The sequence below is a fragment of the Ambystoma mexicanum genome, chromosome 9 (assembly GCF_040938575.1).
Source record: "Ambystoma mexicanum isolate Mex_15411 chromosome 9, UKY_AmexF1_1, whole genome shotgun sequence".
Taxonomy (NCBI): domain Eukaryota; kingdom Metazoa; phylum Chordata; class Amphibia; order Caudata; family Ambystomatidae; genus Ambystoma; species Ambystoma mexicanum.
Window position 1 is genome coordinate 624,806,473 of NC_090931.1, and position 24,704 is coordinate 624,831,176.

General features: G+C 48.1%; 1 protein-coding gene across 4 annotated transcripts in view; it reads left to right on the plus strand.

Annotated features, from left to right (window-relative positions):
- Positions 1-24,704, plus strand: part of FLOT2 (flotillin 2) — a 566,437-nt gene that overhangs the window by 523,792 nt on the left and 17,941 nt on the right. For all 4 annotated transcript variants that reach the window (XM_069615307.1, XM_069615304.1, XM_069615303.1 and 1 more), the window contains one exon: positions 17,507-17,690. In XM_069615307.1, the coding sequence (XP_069471408.1) occupies positions 17,507-17,690 (184 nt within the window). The remainder of the gene's footprint in view (positions 1-17,506; positions 17,691-24,704) is intronic.

Consider the following 24,704-nt stretch of genomic DNA (forward strand, 5'->3'; position numbering starts at 1 on the left):
AAGGGCCCCCCATCAAACTCTTGGACCACTGGCTCTCCAGCAGACCCCCACCCCAACGAAATGGACCTCTCCGAGATCAGGTTCCACATCCAGGTGGTACACCACCAACCTCAAATCGTTAATAACCCTCAAGCACGGTCTGGAACGGACCTGGAGTACCAACCCAATTGCTCGAAGCAAGACCAACAAAGGCCTACAAATTGGAAATCATAAAACCCAAAAAAGCATTGGGAACAGAAGCTTGAACTCTCACAACCCAAGTCAAGGAACTGTATAGAATAATCTCTAAATTAAAATCGCCAGGTTGCTCAACCCCAAATCCCTGTGCAATGCCTTATCAGAAAATTTTTACAACATTGCGATCGACTGACATTCTGCAATCATCTTTAAAATCTAAATAATGCCCCGCCCAAACTCCCTTCGATATCACACCAGGAGTTCCTCTTGCTCCTAGCACAAACCACCCGTCAGGTTCCCCTAAGGATCCCTGCCAGCCCACCCTCCTCAACATCTGAACCTGTGCAGGAAGTATTGTATGCTCAACTCTTAACCACGCCTTAATATCGGGAATCTTCTCAAAAGCCTTAAAAAGCGCCTAAATCAAAATCTTCCTCTCAAAACATATGCGCAACCCACTTTCTCCCTGGAGCTACCGGCCCATTTCCAACATCCGCTTCATGGCCAAACTCCTGGACCGCACAGAATACAAGCCACTCGGCCATTTCACTGAAGCCAACAACCTCCTTGCTCCTGCCCAATCTGGCTTCAGACCCCTCAGAGTAATGGAGTCCTCCCTAGTGTACGTTTGGGATGACCTAAAAAGAACAGCAGCCGCTGAAGGATGATGCACGGTACTCCTTCTCCTTGACCTCTTTGCCGCCTTAATACCATTGACCACACCATTCTCCTAGACAGGCTTCACTCTTTAGGAATAAAAGACATTGCCCTCACTGGAATCTTCTCCTTCATCTCTAATCGCTTGCAAATCTTGCTCCTCCACCCTTTCACCTCTGCATCCTACCCAGTACCGAAAGGTGTCCCACAGGGAGCATCCCTAATTCCCCTCTTCAATATCGATCTGTACCCACTCCCCACACTGATCCGCTCCCACAATCTCACCTATTACAACCATGCAGACAATAACCAGATCATCCTTAGATCTGGGCAGGTGGAGCCCAGTGATTTTGTCATTGTGCCTCTTGGATATTGACCACAGATAACGGCCAACCACCTCATCCTCAACCCTGTCAAAACAAATCCCATTCTATGGGAAACCTGCGCTCTTGCCTCAATCTATCCCCTTCCCTCACTCCCTAGGCCCCCCACACCCTACTGGCAATCTCCACCTCGGATGCACCCTGGTCACTTTTTTTTTTCTTTTTTTTTTTTCTTTTTCCGGCCTATCTTCCCATACCTCACCTTGCTGTTTCTCTGCCATCATCCTCTCCCACTTGGACTTTGCAAACAGTCTTATTCCTACGTCCCGTCCCCTTTCCTCCATACTGTATGGGCGTCCCTCGCTAGCGATGGGAAAGGAACCTTTTTCACCTGGAAAAATAACTTTCTCACCTTTTAGATGCGTGTGGGGGCATAACCCCGGGAGCATGCACTCCGTTGGCGCCACACCCCAGTCCTTTTCTGCATCAGCAGGAGCGGATCTGCTTCACCTACGCTGTGGTTGAGGCCCTTTTCCCCCCCTCGTAATTCCACGCGTTTGGAGTCGTCCCCAAGGATATTTGTCACTCTATTTTATTGTTTATTACTGATCAAGATTTCAATGTTTTTATAGAAATTAAAATTTCGAATGGATTGTCCTCCAAAGTATTCCACATCTTTGACATGTAATGTCCACAGCTGTGCACTTCGGAAACTTTTTCGGCAGAGGGCATCCTGCGTCGGGTCGATGTCCCTCGAAGGCCTCCGTCACCGGATGTTATAAATAGGATGCATGGTGCCGTAGCCTCAGTTCTGGTTTTTCCTCAAACTTGTTTACTTCGAGAACTCGGCAGGCCTTGTGTATTCTTCGTGAGAATGTCTTCCTCTTCGACCCCTCGAACTACGCGGTCTGGCTTCAAGATCTGCCAGGACTGCAAGTCTAAAATGTCAATCACGACCCGCATCACAGTTGTTTGTGGTGCTTGGGCGAAAGTCACAACCCCGACTGTTCCAAATGCCAGTCGCTGACTGCTAAGGCCTTGCGGGAACGTAAGGGGAAGCTTCAGATAGGTAGGGGTTCCAAACCCAGTAAGTCTAAAAGTAAATACAACTCTAAGGGCATGTCCACCGACAATTCGAGGGGGTGACTCTGCGTTGGAAGGAGTCCTGGGGTCTCTGTCCCGGAGTGGATCCCGCCATTCGTCCTCGTCTTGGCGTTCTAGGAAGTGCCGTCACCGGTTGCCTTCCTTTTCCTCCTCGGAGGATGGCGTCGTGATGAAAGTGGCTTGACCCCGGAGGAATGGGCTGCTTTTTGGGAGCAGATGTTGGCGATTTTTCAATCGCAGGGCACGGCTCCGTCTGCGCCTTCTGATGAAGCCGGCAGGCAATAGTTTTGATCCGTGGCTCACACGCCTTCGGGCTCGGGTCCTCAACGCGATCCTCATTGGGAACCTTCGAGGTCCCATTCGGGCAAGGCGCAGGATGGTCGCAAGAGATGTGCTTCCAGGTCTCAGTCCTCGTCCCCAGCGAGACCTTAGAAACCTGTTAAGGACTAGAGGTCGGCGTCGACTCCATCCGCGCTGTCCGTCGGATACCAACGTCAAAGCTTTGCCTTCGTATGAGCCCATGGCACCAGTGTCGACGTAGACACCCTCGATGCCGAAGCCATCGTCGCCCTCGACGACTTCGAGGCCTTTTGGCTGAAATTTACCGTCTGAGTTCCCTACTGCTGTGGATCCTCCTAGGAAGGCTACTTCCAAGTCTGTGAGGCCTGGTATTGACTCCAGGCCCTCGGATGTTCCGAGACAGATGTCATCCAGAAGAAGGAATAAGTCCTATGAGGAGGAGGAGAGGGTCAGATTTTGATCTTGACCCTGTTGAGCTTGATGGGGCTCCTGTCTTTTCAGGGGATTGCCAACTGGAAGAGTTGAGGCAAACTCTTCATGACGCTAGTGGCCTGGACACGTCTCCAGAAGTGGAATTTGGCAGGCCTGAGCCTGGGGCTCATGCAGAGTCGTCCTACAGGAGACTGATGGTTAGGGTCTCGGAGTATCTGGGCTGGTCCAGTCCTCCTGAAGATTTTGTGCCAGATGATCTTACTGACATTTTAGATCAAGGTCCGTCCTCTGACCCGGTGTTGACTTTTCTTCTTACCTTACAGAAAAGGGTGGCGGCTGCTTGGCAGTCACCTGAATCGCTTCCTGCTGTTAACAAACTGTTAACCAAGAAATACCACCCTTCCGGTAGCGACCCCAGCTAGCTATCCACTCACCCCACTCCCGAGAGTTTGGTGGTTCAGGCGGCTACTGCCATCTTGAGGCAGGCAGCGTACCCTACCATCCCTCCTGATGGGGACGACAAACGCTTCGACGATTGGCCATGCAAGATGTTTTCTGCAGGGAGTATGGCATTGAAATCGGCCAACTCCACTTGTGCCTTGGCAAGATTTTCACACACTCTTTGGAACTGTTTCTCTTGCGGCTGAGCATATTCCTGAGGGGGAAGAGAGGGATGGGTTCCTTGCTCTTGTGCAAGATGGCAAGGATGCCATGTGAGAATCCCTTCAGTCGGGTTTGGACACGGCCAACAGTGTTAGCCGTCCCATGGCTGCGAGCACCGTTATATGCAGATTTGCGTGGTTGCGGAAGTCTGATTTTGCTCCGGATGTGCAAGCCCGTCATTTGAACATGCCCTTCGATGGCATGCATTTGTTTGGCAGCAAGGCTGACTAGAGCCTTGAGAGGTTGCAAACCTCAAAAGCTGCTGCAAAATCTTTAAGCGCAGCCATGCGTCAACCTCCGCCTTCTCGTCCTAGGGGACAGCAGTGGAGGGGAGGTTCTTTTTGTTACTACTCCTCCTTTGGTAGAACGAGAGGAGCCGCCAGTCAAAGGGGGTCACCGTAAAAGTACCCGTGGTGGTCCGGGAAATGGAGGTGCCAAAGCAGCTCAGGCAGCTGCCTCTTTGCCTTCAGACGCTGCCGTAGCCACTCCAAAACAGTCATGAGGTCATGACATGACCCATGGTTCGCCATTTGGGTGCAGACTGTCTCAGCATCTCGAAGAGTGGCTAGCCATTACTTCGGATGCGTGGGTTCTGGATACAATAGCCCACGGCTACTGCCTTTCCTTCCTAAAGTGGCCTCAGGACAATCCACCGGGGAAACTCTTTGAAGCTTCCCGAACTGCTCCATGTGCAGGAAATCTTAAGGCGCTATAGAACTAGTGCCTGTAGTGGAGAGGAACAAGGGTTGGTATTCCCCTTATTTTTTTTATCCCAAAGGAGGACTGGGCATTGAGACTTATCCTGGACTTGCGTTGGTTGAACAAACTTCTCAGGAAGGACAAGTTCAAGATGGTCACTCTTTCTCAAGTCCTCCAGGCCCTTCAACTTCAGGATTGGTTGGTGTCTCTGGACCTACAGGATGCTTTCATTCCAAGCACAGAGTACCTGAGGTTTGCGGCTGGCAACTTGCACTTTCAGTTTCGGGTCCTGCCATTCGGATTGCCCTCTGCCCGAGGGTCTTCACCAAGCTGGTGGTGGCAGCGTATCTCCGGCGAGGGGAGTGCGGGGGGGATTCACTTCTACCCCTACCTGGACGACTGGCTTTTCCGTGCGCGCTCTCCCGAGCAAGTATTGGCTCACCTCGGTCTCACCTACCGCTCCCTCCACAGGCTGGGCTTCTCCCTCAATTTCAAGAAGTCGCATCTGCCACCTTCCCAACAGCTCCATACATCGGGCTGTGTTGGACACGTCCTTGGGGGAAGTGCTCGCCTCCCAAGGTGAGGGCTCATCAAATTGTGCACATGGTGGACCGGTTTCAACATGCCCCAAGTCTCCCAGCTTTCGAATTCTTAAGGTTGCTCGACCTCGTGCTGTCCTGCATTTTTCTGGTGCCAGAGGCCAGGCTGAGTATGAGATCCATGCAATGGGTGCTCAAGATGCAGTGGTTGCAGTTCTCTGGCAAGATGTCGGATCCTGTCCAGATTCGACTCTCGGTCTCCCAGGATCTTCTGTGTTGGGCCGACGAAGGGAACCTGATGAAGGGGGAGCTATTTTGCCAACCATGGCCAGAGGTGACTGTAGTGACAGCATGAGCACCCCATCCTGTGAGGGATTCATCCAACGCCTTGACCGCCAGCAGTCGTTGGTCTCCGTCGGAGTTAAAATTCAACATCAACCTGTTAGAGCTGAGGGCCATCAGGCTAGCCCTGAAGGCTTTTCTGTGCAGGTGAAGAGTGTCCTGATCATGAACAACACAGTGGCCATGCATTACCTCAACAAAAAAGGTGGGTGGGGTCACTCCCGTTGTGCAGAGAGGCAATGCAGCTCCGGTTCTGGGCCATCCAGCAGGGAATTGCGCTCTCGGTAGTTCATCTGGCTGGAGATAAAAATGCGGTGGTCGACGCTCTGAGCAGGCAGAGCACGATCTCTAACGAGTGGAAGTTGTCTCAGGAAGTCCTTCTGGAGATCTTCGCCTTTTGGGGAACCTCACAAGTGGATCTCTTTGCCACCAGTGCCAACCGGAAGTGCGAGAGATTTTGCTCAAGGGAATTTCCTCCGAGAGGAGCCCTGGGGAAAGCATTCGTAGTGGATTGGTCATTCCCACTGCTGTATGCGTTTCCTCCAGTCCCCGTCATTCCTCAAGTGTTACGGAGGCTACGGAGGTTCAGGGGTCCCACATCATCCTCATTGCTCCAGATTGAGCGAGGAGAGCATGTTACCCAGACCTTCTAGAAATGTCCATCTGCCCTCCACGCTGTCTTCCCTACTGAGAGGATCTGCTCTTGCGAGAGGGGGGTCAGGTTCTCCATCCAGAGGTCAGGACTCTCAATCCTTATATCTCAACCTTTCAGATACCAAGCGTGAAGGTTGGGACCTCCCGGATGATGTGTTAATGGTGTTGCTTTCGGCCAGAAGGCCAGCAACAAAATACCTGTACCGTTTGCACCAGTCGCAAAACTTACGCCGAGGACATAATGTGTTGATTTCTTTTCTTCAGTGTTCCGTTCCTATGGTTTTGTCTTTCTTACTTTCTTTGGCCCACAGGGGCCTTCGTGTAGGTACCATTAAAGGTTACTTGGTGGCGCTGTCTATTTGTAAGCGCTTGTCTGAAGAATATTCTTTAAGAAATTGAGAAATCAAAGGAATCTTAAAGGTCTGACTGCGTTCCCGCCATCCCCTTTCCAGGTGCCGGTTTGGGATTCGAATTTGGTTTTGAAATTTTTAATGCGTGCTCCATTTGAACGTTTGCACTCTTGTCCTTTGAGATTGTCCTTCAAGACCGTGTTCTTGGTTGCAGTTACTTCCACTTGCAGAGTGAGTGAATTGCAGGCACTTTCATCTAAGCTGCCCTTTACTGTGTTCAACAAGGACAGGGTTGTACTATGGGTACGACCTTCCTTTCTACCTAAGGTAGTATCTGAGTTTCATTTGAGTCAGAGTGGTTCTTCCTTCTTTCTATCCTCCTCATCCTGTTAAGGAAGAGAAGCGACTACATAGGTTGGATCCTAGGAGAGCTCTGAGCTTTTATATTTCTAGGATTTCCAGGGTCAGAGTGGACGTTCAACTCTTTGTGGGATATGCTGAACACCGATTGGGCCAGGCTGTTACCAAACAGACCTTGTCCAGGTGGATTATCCTCACTATTACTGAGTGTTACCGATTGGCGGGTAAGGACCCTCCTGAAGGGTTGCAAGCTCATTCCACTAGGGGCGTGGCTACTTCCACCACCCTCCAAGGGGAGTTCCTATTAGGAATATTTGTGAAGCAGCCACATGGGCTTCTATCCACACTTTTGTTAAACATTACTCCTTGGATACGATCCATGGTCAAGATATGGCCTTTGGTACGGCGGTTCTTATCTGATTGGATATTCTAAATTCTCTTCCCTCCATTTTTCTGATACTGCTTTGGGAGTCTGTCAAAGATGTGGAAGGCGTTGGAGGACACACTCCATTCGAAGAACAAGTTACTTACCAACCGGTAACGTTCTTTCAATTGGATGTTCCTCCAACGTATTCCACATCGCCCTCCCAGCCTGCCCCTCTGGAGAATTCCCTATGCAATTGCAGCTTACATTTCCGCAAGGCTATGTGCAGTCCAGCAGGCATTGGATTTGTGGCAAACATAAATAGGAGGCACAGCACCCGTAGCCTCAGTTTATAACCTCCGGTGACATCACCCTCAACGGAGTCCTTCAAGGGACATCGACCCGACACCATCGATGCAGGACGCCCTCTGCCGAAAACGTTTCCGAAGTGCACAGCTGTGGACATTACATGTCAAGGATGTGGAATACGTTGGAGGAACATCCAATCAAAAGAACGTTGTCAGTTGATAAGTAACTTGTTCTACTGTCCTCCGGTACTTCGCCCCTCCCGAGTGCATGTTCCTTTTCTACGTCAGACCTGCACGCGTTCTTCCTCGGGTGACTCAGCGAAGTCCACGGTTGGGACGGGTGTCCGGCGTGCAACGCCCTTACTCTGGTCGCTAAAGAACCGGCCGGCCAGGTGGAGGGAGCTGTCCTGCAGATCTCCACCTGAAAATATCAAGGAGTACGTACATAGTAAAACAAAACCCAAGGCAAGTGGTTTATTCTCCAAGGCACCCCGCAAAGGGGACTCCTTCCCAGGGAGGAGACCAGGTGGGAGGGGCCAATCAGCGCTATTACCAGCAAGGGTACCAAGGCTCTCAGAGCTACCAGCCTCATGGCCAAGGGGTCCACAGATCCTCCTAGTTTCCAGTGCTGAGGGGCCAGATGGCTTAGTGCTTTTTTTGACTGCGTGTAGGTGCCCCCTCAGGCTGGGCCCGGTAATATAACAGGGATTCCCCAGAGGGGCTTGGCTCTAACACCACCATGTCAGAGAGCGAACTGCTTACCAGGTCCACACCGGAGGTGCAGGGGAGGTCTGAGCCTATGTGCACAAGCAAACTGGTGGAGGCCAGAGCCAGTACCTCTGAGGGCACCAATGCCGTACGTGGCATGGTACAGGACAAAATGGCACAGCAGTCCAACAAATGGCGGCACGTTCTGAAGCATGCCAATCCACTGATCCCCCCCCAAAGACTTAATTCACCCCAAGGGTGCAATGGTCTCCCATGAGTCACATGGTGCATTTCCTACCTGGTTCCCTTGGGACCCCTGGGCTACACAGAAGTGGGCTGTTCACAGGGCTGACACAGCACGGGAAGAGCACAGCAGTACACGTCTGTAACCCCGTCAGTGCTTGTGCAGGAGCACAGCTCTCCAGAGTCCAAGGAGTGATTTTTCCAAAATATTCCTCACACTGAGATCTCAAATTTGAGGTATCCTGTGGGGAATCATCCAAGACATGGTCCTGCAGCCCCCGGCTCCAATCCAATTGCTGTCGGCTCCAAGCCTAGGCTCGACTCCCTTGCAACCCTTAGCCTAACACTCCGGTCCAGTATCTGCCACCTGAGGCTGGGCGCAAAGTGTAGGCAGGCAGAGGGGGGCTCTTTAATCCTGCCGGTACACCCACAGCCACATTCATCTAGAATTGCGGCGGCATCCTCAAATCTTTGTCTACGTCAGCATTCCTAGGCAAGGAGGAGAAGCTTCTGGAGACCTATGCAAATAAAGGTATACTCCAATGCCAGCCTGCGCCAAGCGGACACCATGCTCGTCGCTGCTAATATGAGGAAATGGAGGGAGATGGCGGATTTCCTACCAGAGTTGCCAGCTCACAGGTAGGCATCTTTCAAGGCCTGTTTGGCCGAAGCCAATATTGTGGCACAGGACTTAATAGACTCCATTGACATGGCAGGTAGAGCCATTTGTGTGACTACAGAGCTCAGTTCTGACGTAAAAGACAGCATCCTCAACCTCCCTTTTGAAGGAGGGGACCTGTTCCACTCATCCACGGATGAAGAGTTGGCTGTCTGGGAATTGCTCTTTTTCTTGTCCAGGTCCTTTGCTGTACTTGCGAAGCCAGCATCCATGACCTTCGGATAGGGTCAATCACGTCTGATGGTGGTCTCCTGTTTTGGGCTGCTTCAGGGGCTTCCATGATCAGAGAGTTGGGCAGCCTGACGGATCCCCCAGCCAGCACAGGTGCGCAAACAGCAAAGAACTTTGCACACAGGCTTCTTCCAGTCCCTCTCCCAAGTGCCAGCCTTAGAAGGAAACAAGCAGTGACTGGATCATCAAGGTCCACAGTTCTCTGATGGGGGCTGGCTTGCTCTTCACATTCAGTCCTGGCAGGCACTTTTCGCTGACCCATGGATCCTCTCGGATGTATCACAAGGCTTCGGGTCTCCCCATCCCTCAAATCCCCCCATTCTCACCCCCCCTTCTCAGATTGGGCATATCTCTCCTGCAAGAGATCCACTACTGCTCTGCTCACAACCAGTGAGCTGAAGTTCCCCTATCGAAGAGAGGCTTGGGATTCTACTTTCGTTTTCGAAATACAGAACCTGCCAGGCCTGACGGTGGTTCTGGATCTATCCTTCTTAAACCTTTGGCTGCCCCGACAAGAATTCAAGATGGTTACACCAGTGCTGATTGTAGAGTCTCTTTGTGGGTGAGGCTTGGTGTGATCCCTGGAACTGAAGGATGCATACCTACATGTCCCAATATGACACACCCACTGTTTGTTCCTCCAGTTATGGGCTACCACTTCCAGTACAAGATTCTCCCATAGGGGCTCAACTCAGCCCCAAAGGTATTTACAATATTCATGAATGCAGTGGCTGAGCTACTCCAGTCTGAGGGCCGCGCCATGCGTACCCATACCTCAACGACTGGGTGGACAGGGCACAATTATCAGGGGAGGTGAGGAATACGGCCTCAAGACTAATGGATGGTCTTTACGAGCTGGGGTTTTCCATAATCATTGGAAAGTCTCAGGTCCAGCCCACACAAGCATTTGTCTTTCTGGGCCTCGGGTGGGATACCAAGGAGCAGCAGATCTTTCCCACCATGGAGAAGGTGGCGGCTCTCAATGCGGCTACTGGGCCTTTTCTCAGCAGGTCGGAAACCTCAGCCTGGTGGTACCAACACCTCCTAGGGATTATGGTGGCGTGCCTCCTGGCTGTGCTGCATACCAGGATAAAAATTAGGAGGGTGGAGTTACACGGTTCCATGAGGCAGAGCAAAGAACCTGGGTCTCAAGTTACATTAGTCACCATACCTACGCAACTTGTTAAATATTTCTATTTACTGCCCCTTTCCTTCAATTTTTATGGATACCCCAAACATTTTGCTTTTATTTATTATCCTGACCTGTACATTTTACAGTGCAGTGAAGCCTTAAGCTTCACTACACTGTCTTCTACTCATCTGTTATGAGGAAACTGACATGTCCTTCAGCCTGTCAGTGCTGGGAAACATTGTTTCCCTTAGTGCACCCCATTGTAATATGCATCGTACAATAAGTAGTTACAAAGTTGCAAGACTTTGTTTTGCCCTAGACTAACACTCAAAGGATTTTGGGTTACTCTAGGTGTGCTAAATGGACAAGCTGGTGGCAGCCGTGACCTTTTACTGTTTGTGGTGCTTTTCGTTTTAGTCTTACTGCGTTTGGCCACTAACTGTGGCTCATGACCAACATGGCTGTGCCACGTGGTTTTTCGCTTGTCCTTTGGCCATCTTGTTCTTTAGCCTTCTTCCTAGCCTGTGAGGCCATGAAAATCCTTATATGGATTTCCAGTGCCCCGGAAAGCAGAAGCTTTTGACGGGCAGGACTGTGTGCGTTTGTGGATTGGGACCAGACAGTCCCAGCCCACATCCTGCCAGCAAACTAGTTTGTGTCTCTGAGTGGTATGCATGAGTATTCCAGCCATTGGTCCTGATTGGACCACTGCTTGGGGGGAGGAGGGGGATGGGGTGGGGTGGCTAGTACTGCTATGGGGGTGGGGGTTTCGGCTCCTACTTAGCTTTCAGTATAAGAGGACACAGGCACCCATTCTTGAGAGATCCTGCCAAGACTCCAACCGGAGACCCGACTGAAGGAGGCCTGGCAACCAACTTCTGCTGCTGTCTCGAGGGAGCCCCGTCTTGCCCTTGATCTTCAGCAGTCCTGCGAAGGAGCTGTGACCCTTAAAACAGAGGGAGCATCCATTACTGATGTCTGCTCTGTACTCAGCAAAGAAGAGCTGTCGAAGTGTCCCAGCACCGTCCTGTAGCTGACAAACTCGGAGTTTGGGCTACCAGGCTGTCGCTGTTCCGAGTTGTGTGCCTGGAACTTGGGGATCCTCAGCTTGTCCTACAAGACTTACCTCAGTGAAATTTCAGAGTCCTAGCATCAAAGGAACACAAAGATAAGATGAAATGTCTGACCATGACGAGTGAGCCCCTTTGCGTAGTCGTGCTGCAGTGACCACCGTCCGAAACAGCTTAACTGCGTCAAGTCCAGTCCTGACAGGAGTCTTGTATTGTGATTTTCTGCATTCCTTATCCGAGAGACCTTGCACCAGCGAGACACCGACCGGAGATCAGCTTGAACCTGCAACCCCTGCGAATCGTGAACTGAGGCTGACGGCGGTAACAACAACCTCCGACCTTCTGTCATTGACCTGCCAAATCCTGGGAAGAATCTGAGTACATGGTTTAAGTTCTTACCTGCCCCTAAACTCCCTTTAAAAGTTTTCTGAACTATTATAAAACTTTTACTATATGGTGCAAGCAGTCAGAAAGTTGGGAACACTTGTTAGTTGGAATACACTGTCCTCTAACCCTTGGAACTGTTCACTGGACCCCAGAGGCCCTACCTTTTGTTTTTCCTGCATCACAAACTGTCGCAACTTTGCTGAACCTTTGGGCATAAGGTCCCAGACAACTTGGGGAAGGACCTTTTTGAAGTTAGGGTTAACCCTCTGTGGACCTGTAGTACATAAACCCCTGTAAAGGAAAGTGCAGATTAGGTTGCTTTGTTGTGCCCTACTTCTTTGATTGTATATATGTAATCTATCATTAGTGGTGTGTGATATTTCTACCCGTTAGTCAATTTTCATAGTGTTGTTTGGCCATAAATAACTATTTGTATACATATGGTTTAAGTGTAATTTGTGATTCCCATTATGTGTACTCATTGTGGACCCTTTACAAACTCACCACCTCTTGAGACTTAGCCAAGACCTCTCGCCAAAGTTGTCCCTGTCACAATATAGGTTGGCCTTCTATACATCTGTCCACCAGGTCAGAGTATAGAAAATCAGACCGAACACAACTCCACCAGGATTTGGTGTGGTGGAGGCTGGACACCAATCTTATGGCAGGCAGACCATTCAGACACCCACTTTCTGCATATTACATTACGACAAACTCCTCACTGCACAGGTGGGGGGGGGGGGGGCACGCTGGGCGATCAGAGTGTACATGGTCTGTGGACAAAGGAGGACCTGAAGAGTCATCAATTGGCTCGAACTAATGGCTCTATGACTGGCTCTCAGGGTCATCCTTCCGGTGATCAAGAACACCATTTTGTATTCAGTCTTAAAGTTCCACCTGCATGTACACCTCAACAAAAGGGGGAACCAGTCTCCTCCCCTGTGCAGGCGCACCATCGACATATGGGAATGGGCCCTCGCCCACAACACATGTATTGCGGAAATACATCCACCTTCTTGGGAGTCCAAACTGGAGGCGGACAGATTCAGCTGGCTGGTAGTGGCCAACTACGAGCGGCAGCTGAATGAACAGGTTCTACAGGAGATCTTCAGCTGGTGGGGACAGCCACACCTAGACATATTCTCCATCAATCACAACTGTAGATGCCAGCAGTTTGCTTCCCGGATGGGATAGGACACATGCTCGCTGGGAGACGCCTTGCATTCTCCTACCTACTTCCCCCCACCCCCTCAACTCCACTTATCCACAAGGTCACCTGCAAGATTAGAGGCTAGTCAATGGAGGCTAATCCTGATGGTCCCACAGTGGCTGCCCAGACCATGGTTCTCAGACCTCGTATGGCTGTCGAGTCCGCCTCCAGTGCCACTCCCAGTCGGGGCAGCTCTGCTCCCATCACAGCAGGTCGAGGGGGCGGTACCCGGAGAAATTAGCACTAGCAGACTGGTTCCTGAGCACATAATTCTGAAGTACCTTTGCCTGTCTCAGAACAACATGGACATTATCCAGAAAGCAAGAAGCATCTCCACCGGAAACCAATAAGGATCAAATGGGCAAAGGAAAGAGGTGTAGATCCATTGACGTGCACATTGGATCAGGTGCTGTTCTCGGCACACTTGGCACAGTCAGGCGTTCAGGTAGACCCATGCTGTACATACCGTGCGGCCATAGGGGCCTACAAGAACTTGCGGGGGGGGGGGGGGGGAGGGCGGCAACTCGTTCTCCACGTCCAACCCTGTGGTTAAGAGTCATCTGGTGGGACTAACCAGATTATACCCTCCTATCCGATGCCGACACTCGGTCTGGGTACTCAACGTGGTTCTGGACACCATGACGCATAAACCATGCAGGCCCATAGCGTCTGTTGAAATCAGATTGGTCACATTCATGACAGCCGTGCTCGTAGGGCTTACCTCAGCACAATGGATCACCGAGATTCAGCCTTATACAACGTTCCATCGTGGAAAGGTAGTGCCCCACACCCACCCCTCGTTTCTCCCAAAGGTGGTGTCGTCTTTTCACCTCAATGAGGAAATACTGTAAAAGCTTTTCTGCCTCCTCCTTTGGATTCGGGAAGAAAGTTGGAAGGACTGTCTCTACGTCAGGAGAGCTCTAAAATTCTACCTGGACAGGAAAAAGGGCTTCCACAAGTCAGAGGCTTTGTTTGTCACCTTCAGTGGTTCAAAGCCAGGTTGTCTGGCATTAAAGGCCTCAATAGCCAGGTGGATGGTCACGGCCATTCAGGAAGCCTACAAGTGACAACAGTTGAAGGCTTCAGCAAACATGGATGCTCATGCAGTGAGGGCAAAGGCAATGGCGGTTGCCTTACAGAGGCATGTGCCATGGCAAACAATCAGCAGCAGGGCTGTCATCTGGCCACCCCCCCCCCTTTCAGCCTTCTGAAAGCATTATTGCCTAGATGGCAGTACAAGATCAGACGCAGCCTTCGGGCAAGCTGTCCCGAGGAACCTGTTATCTTAAGGGGTGACAATGTCTCCTCACTGGGGCCTCGATCCAGTGTTAATAGCCCATAATGAATGGAGGAAAGGGGACGGGACGTATGAGTAATAATCAGTACAGTGAGTAACTTATAAATATACTCCTAGTCTCCTTTCCTACATACATCCCAACATCCTTCCCCCTTAATAAGCAACGTTGTTAGGCTGTTTTATCTAGCCGACACATCAAAGGGGACTGAGGTGTGGCGCTGGAGGGTGGAGTCACGGGAGCGCATGCTACTGGGGCCACGCCAGCACGTGTCTAATTTTAAAGGGGGAAAAGAAATGTTTTCTGGTGATAAAGTTCTGTTCCCATGCCCAGTAAGGGACGCCCATACAGCATGGCGAAAAGTGTTCTATGGACTAGGGATATGTTCGCCACTACCGTGAGTAAAATATAATTTATCTAGGTGTACCAGCGTTCCAGTTAAGGAAATGGCAAAGAATCCAAAACGCTGCGGCCCGCCTGCTGATGGCCTCCCTCCCAGAGGAGACATCAGGCCTACACGGAGTCCTCCGCTGGATCCCTATTGGTCGACGCACTAACTTTAAAGCCATGTGCATCACTCACCTTGCCATCCGCAACACTGGCCTAGAATTCCTCAGACCCCAACTCGCTACCACCCCTTCAGGATGCTCGAATCTGGCACTGCATCTCACCTAGTCCCCCATTACAATTGTACCAGACTGGGCGGATCTTCCTTCTCTGTCCAAGCTCCGACCATCTCGAACGCTCTGCCCCTCCACATCGCAACATTGAGGGCTTGTCTAAATACCAGATGATTGTCAATCTGCTCTTTCCTCTTTTATTTCATCACACTATGCTGTGATTGACCTGCACAAAGAAGCACTGGCCCAAACCCAACAACACACCAATCAACCTCCACTCCCCCCGAACCACTGTGGATGCCGGCAGCGTTTGTACCCTCCACACCAACAGACTATCGTACATCACTCCCCTGTCCCTCCGGGCCCCTCGCGCTGCTCAGGCTCTGTCTAAAGAATCTACATGCTAGCGAGACCAGCCAATCATTTTGGACCTAGGAAAGTGACATTGAAGATGAACATCATCCAGGTTTAAGGTATTTATAAATTGCACCACGTCTGTTACATGCCACAGGCATGTCCACCCATCCATGCACTATAGTATGTAGCGATGGCTATGCAAATCCTGTCTTGCAGCTCGCATAGCCGTCCACACTGAAACCCCTGACGTGCTTTAACACCCCTGCTATTAGTATACAGCGACACCCTACGGAAAATGTCAGTGTAGCTGGGCTCCTAGTCTCCTGCACTAGCATTCAATCCTAACCCACCAACAGCACCCATGTGCCTGACCTTTAGGCTACTTACTGGAGCCTAGCCAGCCCTCCTAAACCCTAACCATGTAGAATGCACACACGCATCTTAGTCAACTCTTAGAATCTCCCATACATGGACTTCGGTCCCCGAGGGCGTTCCACCACAAAGTGTATTGAGGCCATACAAATGGGGAAATGGCGCTATATAAATGAGCAATACAATGTTTGATTGCCTATTGGGAGTAGAGCATGAAGGATCGGTGTGGTTTGAGGTTCTTATGGTATAGTGCTCCATTTGGATGCACAGAGGCACATAAACTCAATATTCAATGGCCAAACCAATTTGTTTTGCCTGACCTTGACTTTATCAAGGTAATTATTGATCAGTCGCAAAAATACAGTACAAATGTGTTACAAAGACAAGATTTTCACAATATCTATATTGCTTAAATAGTAACCGATTCCAGAATTCACAAATTATAAAGGTATATCTCTTTAATTTGCTTCAAAATAATTTTTGCTGCCATCTAATTCTGGTGATGAAAATTTCCCAAATTGTATTTGCAATATTCATGATGTATGCGATTCATCCTCGGAACCACTCCTGTAAAGTTTAAATAAATCTTTTGTTACCACTGAAATATTTCACAAGCCCTTTCAGCTGTGGTCTGGTGCTATTGCAACCATCAGAATTAATGTCTGGATTTCAGATATTGTAATGTAAAACCAAACATGGATGTTAAACGCACATTCTGAAGTAAATAACTAGGAAAATATATTTCAATGAGTTCATGTGTACTTGTATCACATGCTGTTACTCGTATATGGGATCAGTGCATGACATCTTTAACCCACAGTGTTATTTAAAACCTGGATAACTGACTCGCTGTGATTCGGATGCCTTGGCTCTAGCAGCTGATGCCCAACCTCGGATTATAGAGGATTGTGCAGAATGGGTGTTCTAGTTTACTTTGCCTTTAGTCCGATGCATGATTATTCCAAATATTGTTAGGCAAATGAGGTATGTTTTTTTTTTTCCTTCACAGAAGCCAGATTGGCAAACAATTACATTTTCAGAATTTCTAATACATTCTCGACCAGATAACTGCAGTAATGACAACTGCAAAGAAGCTGCTTGTGGTGAAGCAAATGTTCTCAGTTGAACGATGAACATTCAAAGGAGAATCGTGAAAGAGAAAGGAAAAAAAAGTGGGTGTTATTAAAGCAAGAGAAAGGGGAAACTGTGCATAGATGGGAGAAAGCAAAGAAAAGTAAATAATTGGCAGATGGAAAGAAACAAAGGTAGAAAGAACCAAAGAGAAAAATGGAGAGCAAGGAAGAACGGCTAAAAAAAAAGAAAAAACAAGGAAATGGTGTACGGAGGAAAGAATGTAATGTGGAATGAAAGAACAAACTGAAATATAGGAAATTAATGAAGGATAAATTCAATGCAGGAAAGGTGGAAGGGCAAAAATAGTGAAAGTAAGAAATAAAGACCACTAACTGAAATAAATGAACACAACTAAAGGTGGAAAGAATAGATTGCATGAAAGAGGAAATGAATATAGAATCAAAGATAGAAAGATGGAATAAAGTCAAACATAAAACAAAAGGAATGAAAAGATGGGATGAGAAAGGAACATGGAGAGAAGAGGGTAGATGGGAAGGAATAAAAATAAGAACAGAACGATAAAAGAAAAAATACTAAGGATGAAAGACATGTGGGAAGAAAAAAAGCATCACTGCAAAATAACATTTTACATCTACTTTAGTCTGTTTCACATGTGTACCATTGCACTAAAGAGTTGAACAATGTCTAGTCCATTGATACAATGTAGTCAAGTCTGTTATTTCATATTTATAAATGAGCATGCAGAAGACTCTGAAATAAATGGAGATATGCAATCTGATAACGTAATGTTTCCATGCCTACCTTTCACGATTTGTTTCTTTGCCTTCCTGGTTAGGGTGAAACAGGTGCTCATAGCAAGGGCAGAGGCTGAAAAAATCCGGAAGATAGGGGAGGCCGAAGCATTTGTCATTGAAGCCATTGGCAAAGCAGATGCTGAGAAAATGAGACTGAAGGCAGAGGCCTACCAGCAGTATGGGGAGGCTGCTAAGATGGCGCTGGTGCTGGAATGCCTACCACAGGTAATGAACATTACGTATTTAGCAGGAGTATCTATTCTAGTTTGATGGTTGTTCTTACAGATAACTTTAATTTTGTTTTTGTGATATAGTTTACAACAAAACTTTACACACAGATGCACATCAAATCATTCTACACTATCATTTTTTTTTTTTAAAGAATTCATAAAACTCATATCACATTATACAGGTTTCTCAATATAATCATGTTAGAACAAAGACATTTCACACAGGTCTCAAAGGTTTTTAACAAATTCATCACATTAAGTCTCTCGTTGGGAGTCACGAGCAGTTGACACCAAAAAGACTCCTAATTCAGCAATGGGCGGGTGTAAAAATAAAGATTTAAAAATGTCATCCTGATATGCAGCTGAGACCACACATTCCACAATAAGATTTTTCAAGGACTTGCATTCAGTTCTACAACATAGACATAAACGTTCAGGGGATGGAACCGATGCCCCTGCACCCAACACATCATTGGTTGCACATATTGCATATAAAATTAACCTACTTCCAGCCAAACATTTCTCCTAACTCTTGAAGCATGTTTTGTCGGGTATTTCTGGGGGGAATTGACGACTAGATATCCAAAAGAAAAGTGATCAAATAACTTATAGGTAGACACTTCTTCCCCCGTTTGTGATCCAGTAATTTTCAAATAATGATTTCTTAATTTTACTTGGCTTACACTCCAATTCGTCCAATGATACTGCACTGTCAAAAGCAACAAACAATAGTTTACCCAGATCTTAAGCGCAATACATTTGTTCTCTGTGTATAATGCATTCAATTGGACAAATAGGGTTGATGCTTGAGGAAACAAAATGGATCTTAAAATAATTTTCCAATATATCCTAGTGGATAAGGATATTTTGCCCGGAATGTGCTTAACCGGCGGGAAATGGGTACCAACTGGGATGCATAAAAAGTTTCCAAATGAAGCAGTCTTATTTTATGGAGAGGAGGAACTAGATTGGGATAATCTTGGAATTAGGACCTGGTTGTACATCTTGAGCGCAGGGAGTAGTGAGAAGCGTCCATATTTTCTGTCCAGCACTCGGTTGTGCTGTTGCTGAAACTGGCTCTAACTTCAAGGCTTGGTTGGCAAGAACAACTGATCGATTTGATTTAACCAATACCACAAGGTACCTGAATTCAGTGACCACCTCTAGCTTTTGGTTGTCAATGCACCAACCAAAATTTGGTCTACCTGATGACATCTTCCTACGGTTAGTTAACAAAATGTTTGATTTTGGAACATTAATCTCTAAACCAAGTTCCCTAAAGCAACCTTGTGTCTGTGCCAACGATTTTTGTAGATCTATTGCAGTGTAATCAATCAACACAAGGTCATCGGCATATAAGAGGTATTGTATTTTCATATGTCCCAACCTTGGTAAATGAACCTTGGTGCCTTCCAAGGCTGCCCTAATGCCAAAAATATATAGGTTAAACAAGAAGGCCGCTAATACAGAGCCTTGATGTAAGCCTGAATCTACCCCAATCCAACCAGAATACATACCCCTCCTGTCCAACCTAACCTTAATTCTCATATCTTTATGCATTAGCTCAAGTAATAGACTCTGTGGAATGCTTTGAACCAAGGCCTCTGGACAGCCCCAAAGCCCAATTCAATCCACAGTCGAAAGCTTTGGATATATCCAGAAAATAAAGATAGTGTACGCTTTGTTTCAAAAGCCTGGTTCTTCAGAAGCTGTAATAAAAAGAAGTTCAGGGCTGTGCTGGTTCCTTTACGGAACCCGCACTGATTTTGGTCCAACCTGTTAGCCTGAAAAGGCCATCTCTAGTGCTTGAAGCACGAAGGTAGAAACAATCTTGTAAGAGGCATCCAAAAGGGAGATCGGGCGATAGGGTGAACCTGGGTAACTGTCGCCCTTTTTAATAACTATAACAATGGCCTCTCATCAGGTTACAGGACACCTAGCTTGCCCGACCACGTTAGAGAAAAGCTGGAACAGCACCTCAGCCCATAAGCAAAGTGCTGATTTTAGAGTTGCACTGGAGAGCCCATCCAGTGCCGGAGCGTTCGAGGACTTTGCTCTCCCTGTAGCTACCTGAATACCTTGCAAGTCTGTCTAATAAGGGCCAGGCCTCCCATAGAGTGGGTGCGCTTGCGATAAGTACATGTACTGTCAGTACAGACCGCAGAGTAGAGCTCTGAAAAATAATTCTCCAGCATGGGGTCTGGCATGGATTCACATGCTCATGAATATTACTCGTCAGGATGGGAATCCTTGGTAAAGAAAAAAATCAGTTTGTTTCATTTCTAAACTGTCTTTCTCCTAACACCCAATCACTGGTCTCTGGGTCATACTGCCCTCAGCCAATGACTGCCCTCTGCCAGAGGAGGGGCTTAGGTAGCCTTCTTCAGATTTTTACTACACGTTCAAGTGTGGGAGTCCTCGTGTTTAGCTCCTGAGCTTTTACTGCGTTTTTTGACAGATTTTACTCTATTTTTCGGTCAATCGGGCCTTGTGCTCCATCGATCAACCTTCTGATTAACAGGGACCCATTTTCGGATTCTTCAGCGCCCCTCAAGGGCGTATTTCATCAAGTTTCTTCGGAGGCTTCCAGAAGATTCTCAGGCCTATGCCGCGTGGACCATGTCGAAGGAAAAGGATTCAGCTCCCATGTTCAGGATTTGCTCTAGCTGCAGCTTGCGGAATGTCTTTTCGGACAACAAGCATTCAGAGTGCCTCTACTGCCTGTAGCTGGCGCACAACAAGGAGGATTGTGTGTTTTGCCAGGAGATGGCCGTGCGCACTGAGGGATGGATAAAAGTGTTGGTAAGCTTCAAGGACAAGATCACATGAAACGAGCGTTTCCGTCAAGCGACAGTGGTGGGGGGGGTTCGCGCACATCTGACCGGATGTGCAGATTTCCAGACCCCACCGCACCAGGAGACTATCACAATGGACGCCTCCCTGGAAGGATGGGGAGCTCACACAGGAAGTCTTCATGCAAGAGGCCTGTGGCTACCGAAGGAGAAGATGTTGCACATCGTGTTGGTACTGCTAGCAATGTTTTGGGCCCTCAAGGCTTTCCTTCCATCCCTCAAGGGCAAGGTGGTGTCGGTCTTCACGGACAAAACCACCACCATGTTTTACATCAGGAAGCAGGGGGGCACCAGATCCTGGCTCTCTCCAAAGAAGCGCAGGACCTGTGGCACTCGGCCTTCCCCCGCGAGATGTTCCTCATCCCGTTTCATCTGGAGTGAAGAACAGTCGCCGACTCGCTCAGCAGGGAGCTGCACTCTTTCCACGAGTGGGAGCTTCGGCAGGACCAACTGGATCACCTGTTCCACATATGGTGTTCGTCGCTGTCTCAAATAGATCGATCTGGGGATTACCCCAAGTGCCAGAGGTTAGCCAGCAGGTTTTGCATTCTGCTGGGACGACCCGTTTCTGTATGACAAGTCAAAGAGGCAATGGAGGGATCGCAATCAACTCAGACGGTCCCAGTGCAGGATGATCCTCGTCGCACCGGCGTGGCTGACTGATATGGTACCCGTACCGTCTAGACATGTCAGCAGCCCCTCCAGTCAAGTTTCCGGTGGTCGCGGATCTTCTTGCCAGGGTAGGAGGGGCAATTTTGCACCACGATCCAGGATTGTTAAACCTGCAGGCCTGGCTCCTGCAACGTTAGAATTCGGGGGCTACGATCATCAGGTCCAGCCTTGGCCAACAGCAAAGTTCATCTGGTGGCTATCTCCCGCTACACCAGATCTCCAGGATGGTCCTCATTGTGGTCACACCGTCTGGTTAAGGAATTTATCAAAGGACTGTTCCGTTTGTTCCCACCGGTGAAGGCTCCAGCCCCAGCGTGGGAACTCAATGTGGTGCTGACTAGGCTCATGGGTCCTCTGTTCGAGCCTATGCATTCGGCGCCATTGAAGTTTTTGTCGTGGAAAACAGCTTTTCTTGGTGCCATCACCTCCGCACGACGAGTGGGAGAGATCCAGGCTCTCTCATGTAAACCACCTTACCACAAGACTACAGTAGTGCTATGGACGCATCTTTCATGCCCAAGGTGTCGTCGGACTTTCATCTAAACGAGCCCTTGGTGTTGCCTGTTTTCTTCCTGACGCCTTTGTCGCCAGCTGAGAGGACTTAGAACTTCAGCGCTCTAGTGTTGCCGGAAGACGTCACCTTTTTGTGAACTGGCCCTGGGAACCATGGGAAGGCCCTCTCCAAATCTTCCATTTCCAGGTGGCTCTCCGGCTGCATCACCCATTGTCACCAGTTGCCGTAGGAGGTAAGAGATGCTTATGTTGAGAGCCTTTGCCACCTCCCGTGGTTGTGCATGTGTGTACTGCTATGTATTCTTTATTCATGAGCATGTGACTCCATGCCAGACCCTTGCGGGAGAACAGTTACAGGTTCCTTCTCCCACATCTTTTTCGCGATCGACTGATGTTGTAGAAGGACATGGGCATCCCCTCCATGTACGAGTTTCCAGAAATTGGCCGTATCACGAGATACCAATGATGTTAACATAGCTTATGCATCTTTTTGCAGTAGTATGGCACAGTGGCCCTTAATCCAATTTGTATACCTTTTTGTTTAAGCCTTGCTATGATAACTTTTGCATTTGGACCCAACTTAAGTGTTTCCTTGATATCCTCCTTCAGCTTCATCTTTTTAGCAGAGAAGCCACACGTTAAACTTGTGGATCGGTCTTAAACGGTTATTATCAGTTCTGATATTCAGAAAAGGGATCGGAGATGCTAGCATCTTCAAATAAGGTGAGAAAGGTGACATGTCTACAAAGCATCCCCCCAATAAGTCTTTGTCAATCTTTGCGTTGAGTCTGGCCGCGTATTTAGGGAGCCAGATTATTGCCTGGTTACGCAAATTGATCTCGCTAGAGTCAAGGGTCTGGTCAGAGTTTTGAATTATAAAAATATCACCATGGGAAGCCCCAAGAAGTGAGTTATCACTACAGGTGTTTGTAGAGTTGATTCAATGTTGGATAGTTGGACAGATACCTTCTATAAATCCACATTGGACTTTATATTTGTCTCTGTCCATATCCTTCCAAGTATAATTGGGCTGTTTCAGTCAAAATGTTACCGTTTAACAGGACAAGGTCTAAACTGTCCAGCCATGAACAGAAAACTATCCCTCGAGCAGGAGGAGAGAACCGCCTAGCCGTCTCAGGGTAGTACCGCTGAGTCTAAGCATTCAGAATTAAAATCGCTCAGAACAAAACCAATATTCAGTAATAGACCGTTTGATTTCATGTCATCGATTATTAATGTATTTGACTCAAAGCAGTCGAGACAGGGTTAAAATAAATGTTCAAAACAATTACAACACGTAAAAGTTCATTAGAATGATCATACCAAGGTATTTTACAGCCTAAAATGTCAGGGTGGACCAAACCAAAATATTCAATGGTAGAACCAGTAGATGCACGCCAAGCACAGACTAAACTGCCATACGGCCTGCCTTTCAAACTGTTCCTGGCAGGTTCAAACATAACCGTGAAGCCGTCCACTAAGGACGTGTCATTAATAAGTTTCTTGAATGCAAATTAGATTGGCTTCTTTCCAAAGTTCCCTATTCGAGCGGAGATGGCAAAACCCTCTCGAATTCCAGGACAACATTCTAACCGGGGGAAATTCAGTGAGTACCCCTTTGTAGAGGGTTGTGGTGGTATTAGGAATTTGAGACCAGTCATAAATCACCTGACGACCCAGTCTCCATGGGGAAACTTGAGTAGATTTTTTTGCGCCACCAATGGGACATGTATTTTCAAAGGCTCACAGTGGTTATGTACTGGTCCGCCATCTCTGCCCTGAATAAGTGCCCTTAGTGTCTTGTGGTCAATCAACGGACACAGTGTGCCCCATATAAAGCAGACATTCAGCCTCAGCAACAACTAAATTATGAATAAGTTTATGGTAAAAACACATTTTAACCGAATCAACATGCCTAAAATCCATAAAGAAAATTCTCGCAATGTCCTTTGAGCAAGGCAATTTTAGGCTGGCTATTTGGCCATACAAGGCTAGAATTTATTGACGGTTCAAAGGAAAATACTCTTTGACCCTAAAGGCGTGTGTCAAACATATGTAACTCAAGTGTTCCCCCTCAATCAACACTGAGCCTGATGTTCCAGGGGCTTGTGTATCCTGCAGAATAATTTTCCTCCTCTCCTCCGTGGTTAAAAAACCAGGGGCTCACATAATCGCTAGCGGTGCTAGCATTGCTATTGGCTCAAAAGATTTAACAGTAGGCTGCATTATCAGCGGGGCAGAATTAATAGATACATGAGAATGAAGTGCTCCTTGAATAACGACACCAAGAATCGTGTTTTGGAGCGGAGAGCCGCCTTCCATGGGCAAAACACAAGCAGCCTCCTTGTTGGATTCAGTGGAATAAGTACTCCAGGAGGAAGCATTTGGGCCCTCATCTATTCATTCTGTCCTTTTAGGTTTAAGATGGGTAGTAATCCATTTTTTTCTTTGCTTCCCATTCAGAAAAGGTCAACTGAGCAGAAGTTTTGGACGGCGTCTGTGTGCGAGTCGTGCCCTTCTTACAATGAACAACCCCCTTAGAAATCAAAACCTGAGGACTAGAAGTAGAACGCCCAACTGAGAGCTCTGAGTCGTCATTAAATATCCGTTTGTGCCTTAATTGAATGCAAACATTTAAGAGAGCTTTTCTTGTTTGTCGGGGGCAACAAGGACGATGTTTTGCCATTTTTGGCTTTCTTTTTCGTTTTGCGACCAGCTTCTGCTGGTGCTGCAGACAACAGCTGCCCGTTTAGAAGATACTAACCCACCAGCCACCTCCACAGGCGGATGAGAGGGAGTGTTATGTAAAGCTGCCAAGGCCTTACACCGTATCGGCGCCGACGTCACCATGCCCATAAATAGACACGCGCTGCGTCCGTTGCTCAGTTCCCTTTTGTAGTATAAGAAAAGACATGCCTGAATCGGTTAGTAACCTTGAAGGAGCGAAAGCTGCAACCACAAGGGAAGTTATC